This window comes from Balaenoptera borealis, assembly GCF_965194805.1.
Source record: "Balaenoptera borealis genome assembly, chromosome: 6".
In the NCBI taxonomy this organism is placed as follows: domain Eukaryota; kingdom Metazoa; phylum Chordata; class Mammalia; order Artiodactyla; family Balaenopteridae; genus Balaenoptera; species Balaenoptera borealis.
The window spans coordinates 53,898,278-53,911,116 of record NC_138863.1 but is presented as its reverse complement, the minus strand read 5'-3'; the positions used below and the strand labels follow the sequence as shown (position 1 = coordinate 53,911,116).

At 36.3% G+C, this 12,839-nt stretch overlaps 1 protein-coding gene and 1 long non-coding RNA gene across 9 annotated transcripts in view; one reads left to right on the top strand and one right to left on the bottom strand.

Moving 5' to 3' along the window:
- The window catches only part of ZNF385B (zinc finger protein 385B), a 424,173-nt gene that overhangs the window by 287,066 nt on the left and 124,268 nt on the right, over positions 1 to 12,839 (bottom strand). The window contains exon 1 of one of the 8 annotated variants that reach the window (XM_082397547.1): positions 10,879 to 11,054. The exons of the other annotated variants lie outside the window; for them this stretch is intronic. Within the exon in view, the coding sequence (XP_082253673.1) occupies positions 10,879 to 10,903 (25 nt within the window). The 5' untranslated portion in view covers positions 10,904 to 11,054. Of the gene's footprint in view, positions 1 to 10,878; positions 11,055 to 12,839 lie in introns of those variants that run through there. 8 annotated transcript variants of the gene reach the window in all.
- LOC309631341 overlaps positions 1 to 12,839 on the top strand; it is a 780,796-nt gene that overhangs the window by 650,669 nt on the left and 117,288 nt on the right. The window lies entirely within an intron of this gene.

The following is a 12,839-nucleotide window of genomic DNA, read 5'->3' as shown; positions in this document are numbered from 1 at the left end:
CTCAGGACTTGACCAAACACCAGCTTTTCACCTTGAACTTGTAGGGAGCAGACACTCAGGAGGACAAAGGGCAACAGACTGGATCATCAACCCGTTACCTGGTGAAATGGCTTCTGCTTTACATCTTTTCCCATCCATTAACTGTGGCTAGAAACCATGAAGTCATCATCTGGCAACCCTAAAAGCTTTTACTGTGATAACTTTTGATCGCATCATATTCCTTCCATTTTCCCTCCACTGCTTTCATCTTTTATATGAATAGATCTCTTATTCTCAAAAGTAAACTATGTATATGTTTAAAAATTCAAATGTACAAAAGGGTATAATAGTTAAATCAACGTCTACTTCAAACCATACAAAAGTAATTGTACTTTGAATTCAGTCCTCAGTCCCCCAATGAAATCATTTACCTCGTCTTTCTCTCTTTTTCCTCTCCTGCTCCTACTCCTCCTTTCATTCCTCCCTCCCTCCCTCCCTCCCCCTCCCTCTCTCTCCCCCCACTCTCCGTATGTATATATATGTACACACACATATAAACACACAAACACGGATGTCTTTTACACAAACATATTGTTTGTTTTACTTATATTTGTACATTATTCCATATTCTTATAGATGTACTGTATTTTATTTATTTAATTTTTTAAAATTGAAGTATAGTTGATTTACAATGTTATGCTAATTTCTGCTGTATAGCAAAGTGACTCAGTTATACACATATACACATTGGGTTTTTTTTAAGATTTATTATTTATTTATTTATTTATTTTTGGCTGCGTCGGGTCTTAGCTGCGGCACTCGGGATCTTCGCTGAGGCATGCGGGATCTTTCATTGCGGCACACAGGCTCTTCATTGTGGTGCGCAGGCTTCTCTCTAGTTGTGGCATGTGGGTTTTCTCTCTATAGTTGTGGCGCACAGGCTCCAGGTTGAGTGGGCTCTCTAGTTGAGGTGCACGAGCTTAGCTGCCTCGCAGCATGTGGGATCTTAGTTCCCCGGCCAGGGATCGAACCTGTGTCCCCTGCATTGCAAGGCGGATTCCTTACGACTGGACCACCAGGGAAGTCCCAATACATTCTTTTTTTTATATTCTTTTCCATTATGTTTTATCCCAGGAGATTAGATATAGTTCCCTATGCTATACAGTAGGTAGATGTACTTTATTTTCAATCACTGCATAATATCTGCTAAGGTTTGAATGTTTGTGTGCTCCCAAAATTCATATGTTGAAATCCTAATGCCCAATGTGATGGTATTAGAAGGTGGGGCCTTTGGGAGGTGCTTAGGTCATGAGGGTAGAGCCCTTATGAATGGGATGCATGTTCTTATAAAAGAGCCCCCACAGAGATCTCACCCTTTCGCCATGTGAGGACACAACGAGAAGTCTGGGATCTGGAAGAGGGCCCTCACCCAACCCTGTTGGCACCCGGTTCTCAGACTTCCCGACTCTAAAACGGTGAGAAACAGATTTCTGTTCTTTATAAGCTAGCCAGTCTCTACGGTACCCAGGCTAAGACAATATCACACAACATGGATGAACCATAATTATTATCACCTACTGCTGGGTATTTTTTCTATATTTTCTTATTACAAATAATGTTACAATAAAATCCTGCATGCATTTGTATATAGATACATGCAAGAAAACGTACTGCTCTATGTATCTTTGTATGCATATGCAAGCATATATGTTGACCAGATCTGGGGTAGTGGAACTACTAGGTCAAAAGATACGCATATTTCAAGTTTTAGTAGTTATGGCCCCATTGCCCTGCAAATACATGAACCAATTTACACCTCGTCCACCAACGTGTGGGAGTGCTCCCCTGCCCACATACTTGCTAACTCATTGTGATATTATAAAGTTTGATCTTCCCCATCTGAGAGGTAAGAAAAATAGTATCTCACTGTAATTTTAATTAAAGAATGAATATTTTTATGAGCAGCAATATCAAGTAATTTATAGAGTTCTTCACAAGAATTCACAGATCCTGTATTCAAGTGTCCTATCCTTTAGTCAATGTTTAAAGTATATTATTTACTATGTGCCAAGTGTTGCATTGACAGTCACATACTTAAGCAAATTAGGACACAGTTCCTACCCTCAAGTAATCTAGCAGAGGAGAAAGATATTAAAATGATAATTAATATGCATTGTGATAAGTACAATAATAGAATATGCATACCGTTTGGATGTAGAAATGCTTAACTCTAGGTAAAGAGCTTTTTCCTGAAATGTATCAATACCTCAATTATTTAATTTATTTTTACATTTTATAAACATATTCAAATGTGATAAGAAAAGTAAACAGAATACCTCGGTCAGCAAGAAGCATAATTGTGGCAATTACAGCTAATAATTAAAGGTTCTGATTAGTTGAAAAATTATTTTAACTGGCTCATCTATGCTTATAATCTATTGAAAGAAGAATATGTAGAATAATTTATAAAACTCTCTGTTTTGTTTGATACTTGTTTTGGGGACTTATAACTCTGCCTAAAATATAATTCACAGCACATCTTTTCTCTCTGCATTTTGCAGATACTGTTTAGCTCTTCTGAAATCACAGCACAAACTTTAGTCTCCTACCCTTCCTCCTCCCCCAACTCACTGAACCATTAAACGTTTAATATATGGTGATTCCTATTAACTGTTGGATTGTTATACCATGCTAAAGAAGCTTGCCCTTTAGTATGAGGTGTGTTAAGGATAGTTAATTATAGTACACAGAAAGCCCTTTAAGTATTCAGATCCTATAAAATGTGATAATAATGTTAACATCATTGACTGGTAAGGCTACTACTTGAGCTTTTAATTATCATTCTGACCTTTAGAAGCTGTCTTCCAACTAACAGGAAAGCTTTAAAACTTTATCCTTGGACTAAATTCAACTCACTGATCACATTCCCTTATTTCCAAACTTCATTGCATTGGTTGTAGTCAACTGGTGAGTCCTCACTAAAATGTAAACATCCAAGCTGGGCTGCACACAGAACTAGGCAGAAGCTGGTGTGATGTACAGAAGCTGTGGAGTGGAGAGTTCAAAGGTCTAAGTTTGACTTTCAGTTCTGTTCTCTTTAGCAAGTCACTTACCCTTTTGTTGATGCTGATTTATTATCAGTACAATGAGCAAATACTACTTTCGCTATCTACCTCCCAGGGTTATGGTAAGGATCAAATGAAATAATAGATGGAAATGGATGAAGAGTTATAAGCAGTAAAGTTCTCCCATCCCTTTTCACAATCTCCCTTCCTTTCCCTCCCAGAGCCAATTCTTTATGTGGCCTCCACCTACCCAAAGCCTTCCATGCTGTGTCATTCCATTTGGGTCTCCTCTGCTCCAGCCCCATGTCTTCCACCAATACTTACCTGCTTTAGGTTTTATCTCTCAGACCCTAATTTTTACTAGAAGACAGCTATAATAGAAGAAAGAATAATCTGTAAATAATAATGGGCTGCATTTATTGAGTAGTTACCACATGCCAAACCATAAAGTCATCACTAGCAACCTTTAAGCTTTTCCTGTGATAACTTCTGATTACATCATATTCTTCTTATTTTTCCTCAACTTGTCATGCAAAGAACTTTATATACATTATTCTCACTCAATCTTTACAATAAATCTATGCAGTGGAGTCTATTATTATTATTGTTTTACAGACGAGGAAACTGAGATTTGGAAAGTGAAACAATTTGCCTGGGGTCATGCAACTAAGTTGTGATAGAGCTAGGCTTTGAACCTCACAGGAACTCCTCCCATAATCACTGTGCTCTTCTGCTTCTCCTAGATGCAGAACTAATGTAATGAACAAATGGTCACTTATATCACCTTATTAATTTAACATGCTCATTGAACTATACAGTCTGAAGCTGGAAGATCATCTACGTTAACCATCCATGCAATCCTTATCCTCATTTATCACACACCTAAGTCACATTCTGCCTTTTGCTTCAATACCACCAATGAAGGACGTACACTACATCCCCAAAAGCAATCCCTCCATATTCAGACAGCTCTACTGAGAAGTTCAAGTGAAAATCTTCCTTCCTGAAAAGCCATTCACTCATCTTAATTTTACCTGAAAGCTTTATTAAAAACCTATAATTCAAATGTACTAATATAATAAATCCTCTAATGATCTCTTCTCCTTGATAAAGTATTCAGTGCACCTTGGGCATGGTGGTCACTCTCAAATGAAAGCACCTAAGCTCTCTGCATTTCTCCAACTCCAGGCACGCTCTGATGGTTGAACAAACTTCATTGTTACAGATATTCTAGTTCTTCTAATCCCACCTAAGATACCATTAAGATTGTGGGGGATAGTCATATCATGGTTTGGACCCATACATGCGTTTACATCTCCTACATCTTTTCTCGCTCCCTCTTCCATGTACTGTAGTTGAAATTGACTATGTTGGAGTTTGTCCATCTTTTTAAAACAATGGTTCTAACTGGGGCAGCATATTAGAATCACCTTGGGAGCTTTAAAAATATTGATTTCTGGGTTGCATTCAGAGACTCTGATTTATTTGGTAGGATGTGGTCTTGGTATCAAGATTTATAATTGTATTATTTTCCTATGTATTTATTATCTCAGCTTTATATCATCTATAAATTTAAAGACCAGGTCATCAGTGTTTTCACCAAGTCATTGCTGAGTCCTGGAGCTTCACTTTAGGTTAATATTGGCCAGGTACACTTGGGTATAGGCATTCAACCAGTTACAAATCCACTAAAGTACACTATCACTCAGTCAACAGTTTTCTCTTTTGTTCACAAAATAATATCAAGAAAGATTTCGTTAAATGTCCTACAGAAAGCTAATCTAGGGCAGTGGTTAAAAGCATGGATTCTGGAGCCCAACTGCCTGGATTCAAACCCAGCTGAGTTACCTGCATGACTTTGGGCAGGTAACCTAACCTCTCCATACTTCAGTTTCCCTACTTGTAAACAGGTATAATAGTACTTACTTATAGGGTTGTTACACGGATTAAATGAGTATATACATATAAAGGTCCTGAAGCAAGAAACGAGTGTTAGAAATCATTTCCAAACCATCCGTATTTTTTCCTTAAAGCATGATTCATAACCCATTATAGGATTTCTAACTACTGTGTACACAGAGTGACATCCACTGCTTGTTCCCCTTAATCTACATAAAAATTTTTGTGTACCTAAAGTATACAAAATCTAAAAGCTCCAGTTAAGCAAGAGTTAACTAACTTATTATGAATGCAGTATTACCCATTATACAATAATAAAAATACATAAAATGTAGACAAATACCAGAAAAATTAGTCCCTGTAGATTCATTTCTGAATTTGCTTCCTCCTGAATAGTTTGAAGTTGCTTCAAAATTCAGGCTCCCCTTTCCAGTACCCACACCCGCCCCCCAAAAAAAAAAACTTGAGTAAAGAAATATCACCTTGACTTCCTGGAAGGAACAGAAGGTTTCTGGATATAAAGCCATTTCCTCAGATTCATATTCTAAAAAATCAACACTACCAAAGAATGAATCAGAGAAAAAAAATAGAACTAGAATTACCATAGATCTCCAAGTGAAATTCACACACCAATTTTGAAATGTCAGCAAAAACATGTTCAGCTAAATGCCCCAGTGGTGTTGCAGACTCCCTGGATGGAATAAGACAGAAGTCTCCTCACTCTGACAGAATAGGCATTCCCTGCGGAAGGCATCTATTTATTATTCAATTGTCATTTGCCAAGAAAATATAGCGATTGAATAATATCACCTTTTAGGAAATTAATAGAATTGGAGTCTGTCAAACTACTAGCAACTTTTACTCACCCACCAGTGCCTTTTCTAAAAATCTGAGAACAATTTCAAAGAAAAAAATGTTGTTTGAAGATATTTAGTGAAGAAAGTTAGATTATGGATTCACATTGGTATTTTGCCATAACAAACAGACCACGCAGCCAGATAGGATTGATATAAGTAGGAGGACATTGGAGCTGATATGGAGACTAGAGTGATATTTAAGGTAAGGAGGAATCAGAATCTTTTCCCAAAGAGTACAATTTAGAGACCAGAAACAGGCCACCAATATTATTTGAAACAATTAGAAGTAATGCATAATACAGTAACATTTATGACTAGACAAAAGTAGAAAACAGATTGATGATGGGAAGCAAAAAAAAAAATCTTTTGAGATCCAAAATAATCAGATTGAAATAGCGGCATACCATTAATACACATGAAAAAATTGGAAGTAAATTATAATTTGTCCTAGGACAACAGACATTGAGAAATTAACTAGATCATGGGGGCAAGGGAGTTACCATTTAACTGAAAGAAGATATGATTTACTAAACAGTTCTTTATTGGGCTAGCAGATTTAATCCATTACTAAAACTTGGGTTAATTGCTCTCATACTCAACTGATCCATTTGGGCTCAAAATAGGTTTCCTGGTCTGACATGTCACGTGACTGACAGAGGGAGAACTGAGGTGGCATTTTAGACTGGGTACAAAAAGGGTATCTTGAAGAAATTACTCCAAACATTACCTCTACCCTGTTGACTAATCATCTGCAACGCAGCCTAACACAAAATTCTGTTACAGTATATGTGACTCAGTTCTACATGTTTTCTCTCATTTTGAGAATCAGATTATATACTGATGTCTAGTCACTCCTGCTGGGGATATTTACAAAAACAGTGGTGGGGGGGAGGGAGAAATTAAGAAGTGAAAAGAGAGAAGAAAGGTAATGGAGAAGGCTAAGTGAGCGAAGAGAATTTTACAAGACAACCTTAGGTGAGATGAAGGATGATGAGCCTTTATTCTCCTGTGTAAGAGTGACATTCAGAGCCAACACAGAGTAACTCTAGGCTGGGAACAGGGTTTTTGATAAATAGCTTAGCATCTGTACAATGGGTATTATGTTAATATATTATAAAGTTTTAATAAGAATTCAATAAAAACCTGTCTATAAATATTTTGATACTTTATGAGGCATATAGTAGGTACACAATAAATGCAATCTCCATTCTGTTTTACTCAGCTGTGTTACACTGAATAATCCAAGCATCCTTCTAAGTCAAGTTTGCAAGTTACTCTGCCTCCCTGAGAAACCTAGGAAATGGAAGTCAAAAAATATGAGTCCTAAAGTCAAAAGGACAATGAATATTGAATAAAATCCAGATGGAGGGGGGAGGAGGCATTGAGGGAGGGACTTCTCATTATGCATCTTAACTACAACAAAACAAAATTAATTTATAAGCATCTGAAACCTACTGAGGGAGAAAAATCCTGAAAATGTTCTAGTTGGCAAGGGGTTATAACAATCGGAAATTAATTGTACAATTCTCATGATTTATTTAAAATGTTACTGACAGCTATTATTTAATGTGCTGCCTTTATTATTTTATCTCAGTAATTACAAGGAGGCTCTCATATCCTTACTCATGATTTCTGCTCTATCAATCCTATTTTTTATACCATTTTAAGTTTCTCAAATGGAAACTTTCTTATCATAGGAGTTTCCTGGCATAAACTCAAACAGTAGAAATCGACTGCTTTTACAGAAAAGTGAAGCCCCCATTTTAGCTTTGGTAGACCTGATTTTCTAGGTAATAATTAGAGACTCAACTTCTTATATAGAAACTAGGTAGGGTTCACATATTAAATACAGGACACTAACTCAAATTTGAATTTCAGCTAAACAACGAGTAATTTTTAGCACAAGAATGTCCCAAATATTTAATGGGACATACTTATATTAAAAAGTATTCATCACCACAGCAACATACCTCAAAATAAACAACAGAGTATATAGATAGTCCAAACTAATTACTGAATGTATACAATGGGAAAGCTCAATGAATTTGGAGAGTACTTTGATTTTTGTAATCATGTTTCTCAACTAAAGCAGGCTTACTATATCTGCTACATTTCATGACTAATCATTTTAAAAATCCGCTGAAGGAAACTATAGATTGCTATCTCTTGATATAAAAGTGAACAGATGCAGGTACATCACTGAGATTCATGAGAATCTCACATCCTCATGAAAACTTTCTAAATCCTACTTCTTGTGAAAGAGAAATTGCTACTAAGACTTCAGGCAGATATGCTAAATTATCCTTCACTTCCTCTAGTGAATTTTCCATGATCTACTTAATATGACAAGTTTCACTATTCTAAGAGAATTCTGACATTCTAAAACTTTTTTAAAGTTTTCATTTACTAAACACATTACATCGTCAGGAATTTCAAAGAGAAAAAATCTCAATGCCCTTCTAACCTTCTAATTCTCAACTCACAAACCCAATTTGTTTCATGGGCTTTGGGGAAGTAAGAAGTATGAGATACTTATTTGTAAGTAAAAATCTAAAATGAAATACCCCTAACCATCTGATGATGACTTGTGACATGACATTCCCAAAGGGACAGAAGAAAAATAAGTTGTTTAAAATTACGCTTCATCTAAAAACAGAAAATCTTCTAATTATAATGGCACATAATACATCCCTGCACTTCAATAAACAACATCTTATCTTGAATCCTTAATCATGCGAAATTGCTTAACCTAGGCAACGATCCAAGGATTAACAAGAAAAAAAATCATGAAATTCAAGATTTCAGAAGTGTTTTCAGTTACACTGTCAAAGCCATATGAAAGAAAATGTATAATAGCACCATTTCAACGTGCTCCCTAATCCACATGTACAGATTTATTTCCACCATGCAAAGAATAAACATAAGAATAAATATTTCATTAAATGTCTTGGGAGTTAATTTTGATCACCTTTACTTCAAAATGCATTATGACCGGCAAAACTTTCAACAAGGGTTATTTTCTGATGTAAAGAAAAGGCTAAGTAAAACATTCTCACCACATTTGCATATACATTTCATCTATTATCACTCTGTGGAAACAAAAACTATTTTTAATATTTCTATAATTTTAGCATTTGAGAGCTTTTACTTTTCAAGATGAGGCAGTTGTATGAAAGAAGACTTTTTTTAATTTTTTAATGTATTTTCAGACTATTTAATTTTATTCCTTAACTAAACTTCCTCATAGCACATATATGTATAATGAAGTATGGGTGCTTTATATCAACTATAAAATATGTAAAAGCCTTACACTCTCTCCCACAGTGCTCTAGGATGTATTAACAATCAAGCAGATAAACCTAATGATGAATTACACAATATGGTCAGCACTAATAGAGTGGTTTTCTACAAATGCATTGCAAAAAGATGAACAAATACTTTACATTTCGGAACACAGTTATTTTGATGTCACATGTCAAGTAAGATCCAAAGTGGTAAATGTTAGCAACTTTAAATCTGTTGGTCCTGGATTAAACAGCATAAAGGAACTTTAGAGAAACGACAGTGCATTCAGGAAGGTAGACTGGGTTGAAGCTAAGACTCTCTTCTTGAGGGTCTAATTAGGTCCTCCCCCTCCCTCTGCTTTTTAAAAATTTATCTCATAGAGACACCTTAGCAGAAGCTATCAGCTTTGACAGAACACCGAAATCATGGTAGTGAACCATAAATTGACCATTACCATAAAAAGAGCTGCTAAATGAGAAACCATGTGCTTAGTATAAAACTAATTTCATGCTTTCAAAAGCACACAGTGGCTTCTAGCAAGATAGTGGCCCTGGGACTTGCTGAGACAGATTGGCGAACACAAATGGTTTGCCCCTGATGCGTCTGCTTAGCCAAGCTTTACATGTACTGGCAGTAAGCGAGGTTCTCGAATCTTCTGTCAAACAAATACACACTTATCTATAACTTTAGAGCTGAAAGCTATAAAACAGCTGCCTCAAATAAATTTAGCAGGAAAACACATATACACACATACACGCACATACACTGCACACACATATATTATATACATACCCCATGTGCCATGCTAGCTTCCAATCAAATAAAAATAGACTTCTCTGCAGACCTAACATACCAAACAGGCACTTAATAAGCATACTGTTATTGAATACATCATAACTCTCACAGTCCTTTCTTCTTTAGAAACAGCTTCTCATCACGTAGGAATTAGAGTTTAGAAGAGCCTAAGCGAGAGGACTCCATCTACTTGGAAGCTAACTTTGAGTCTGCCCTTATCAGGCTGCCTTTCAAATACTCTATGCTTATAAAGCCACATGAGACCTGTCTGGGCATGATGATCTAGTCGTTTAACTCCCCAGATGAGTGTCAGTATTTTATTTATATTTAAATGATAAAATCTACTACATTTAAAACGTCACATCTAATTAAAACATGCCGTATGAAGAAATGCTTCTAATTTTATCCTCCTCTCATTTAGGATACCATCTCTGGGAATCAATTACTGTAGGCTGTCCAGTGCATGACAGGTCATAACTTTTAATTATTAATAATGTCAAGCTTAACAAGGTATCGACTCCAGTATATAATCTATTTCACTTACTTTCTTAGTTATCTCATAAACATCAGTTGTTTCCTGCTATATATTTTTCACATCAGAGATTCTACAAAGTACATTTAGTTCATAGCCTTTTTTAGATACCTGAAGCACATAATAACACTGCTAATTGCCTACTTTTAGTAATGATAGCAAATAACATAATATCACTGACTTGTTCTGAATGTTTAAAATGCAAAGGAAGTCACCTACTGGTAAGATGTCCTCGGCAAACAGCTAGCACAGAATGAAAAGAATGCTATTACATCCATTTAAGGAGTTACTTCCCCCTAAAATTAAAGAATCATATATTTTGCTCTTCACTGTTGCCCCTTCAGATCTGTCAGTACAACGTGATAAACACAATTGATAACTCCACAGGATTCAATACAGCATTCGAAAGAATCTGCTCCTGACACCCCAGATCCCGGCGTCCAAGTTTTAGAATAAAAATGCTCACCTCTGCTAGGAAGTCCACTCCACATCCTGGCAGGGCTTTCACCGGCTTCAAAAGCAACCAAGTTGGATAAACAAAACTTCCAGGATGTGACCAGTGTAATGCACGGGGCTACGGAGACTTGGCTCCAGCCCTGATTATCTGTGTGACAGTACCACGCTATGTCAGTGCAGCTCCAAACCTTCCCAGATGCTGGCTTGTTGCACTGCTCATTGAAAATCCTTTACACGCTGGCAACATTTTAGGGAAGGACAAGCACACTCTGAGTCATTTGTAAAGAAAGCAGAGCAATTTCAATTCTATATCTCCATGTGTGCTGAAACCAGAAGCACTGTCAACCTACAAGTCTGAGGTGGATTTACGCCGAGAAACAGGCAACCTAAGCCTTCATTATCAATGCATGAAATCAGCCACTGTGATCAAATTCAAGCAAACCACAAAAAGGATATGATTATGAAAGGCTCCACAGATTTAGCACCAAACCTTGTGGAATGAAGAATCGTCTATTGAAATTGTGTAAATGTTAAAAATAGCTCTGGCTTTTCAACAATGAGCAGAATACAGAGAAGAAATCAGTAGTCTATGTTATAAGGACCTAACAAAAAAGCTACAGAAACCAAAATAGCTATAGGTCCCTGGGACTTTTCTATAGACAAATGAAATCACTAGAGGCTATTACAATTGTAACAAAAAAATGCCATATATTTGACACAGATGTCCATTAAAGAGCAAGTTAAATATCTGTTAACCCGTGAGCGCCTGTCCCTAAATTAAAATAATAATGATAGTAAACATGTGCAGGGCTATGCTAGCACCAGGGCAAAATACTATCAATTTTACTCTAAGACGAATTCCTAAACAATAAAAATTTAAATGTATTTATTTTGTGTAACAAGAAAATAGACAGACAAGGTAGAGAATATTTTTAACCACATAGTATTTCACTGCTTATTATTTTTAAAAAAATCTACAGCTCAATAAATCCATACACCCCTACCCCAGCCACCCCCAAATTTATACCTTTACCTTTCACCATCCTTCCTCTTTTATTACTAAAATATAAGATGCATGAGCCACTTGAGATGTCTTAAAAAGGCACAAGGTAGCTAAACCCCAGAAAGTAGCAGCAATGATTTGAGATCACAAAATATAGAGCTTCGACATGTGCATGCAAAGTGCAAAGCAACAGGGACATAAAACATTTATCAAAAAATCACAAAAATAACTGGGAGGAATTCCTAGTAGGCAGCATTGACAAAGCACATATTTAAGGTTCTACTCAGATTTTTTTTTAATGGATTTTAGGTTCTCATTGAGACTCTAAAGGCAGAGCTAATCAGGATCCAATAAATACAATTCCTGATTTGAGGATCTTCTACAAATGACTGTGTACAGTTCTAGTAACACTAGTAGCTCTTAGGTGTAGATACATTTAGTAGTATCTACAATCTAAAACATCTGTTTAAAATAAGAACTATACCATGACACATTTACATAACAAAGCATTTTGGAGCAACATTAAACATGGCACTCCTGTGGGTATTCTCCTTATGTCCCTCAGTGTGAAACTGACTCCTTACAGGACACTGGTTGGATTCCCTTCCTTGAAGATAGTTATAGACATATATGAGTGGAGATGCACACAAGCATGTGTTTGTGTGTGTGTGTATGTGTGTGTGGGTGTATGCACATACACCCACGTCATAGGAGAATGTACTAAACCTTTGTGGTTACTTTTGCTGCTTGAATTCCATTCATTTAGTGCCTCAGGAAGCTCCTAGGACAACAATTTGAATGGACTATGAGAAATGGCATTGGGCATCACTAATTCAGAAATTGCTCCATGTCTTCTCTCTCTCTTTTTCTGTACTTTTCTTGCCTGAGAAAATAGTCCGTGAGAGATTGTGTGCCTAAAACTCCTATTTCTATTATACATGCAGCTTCCTAGTAATAAGATAAAACTT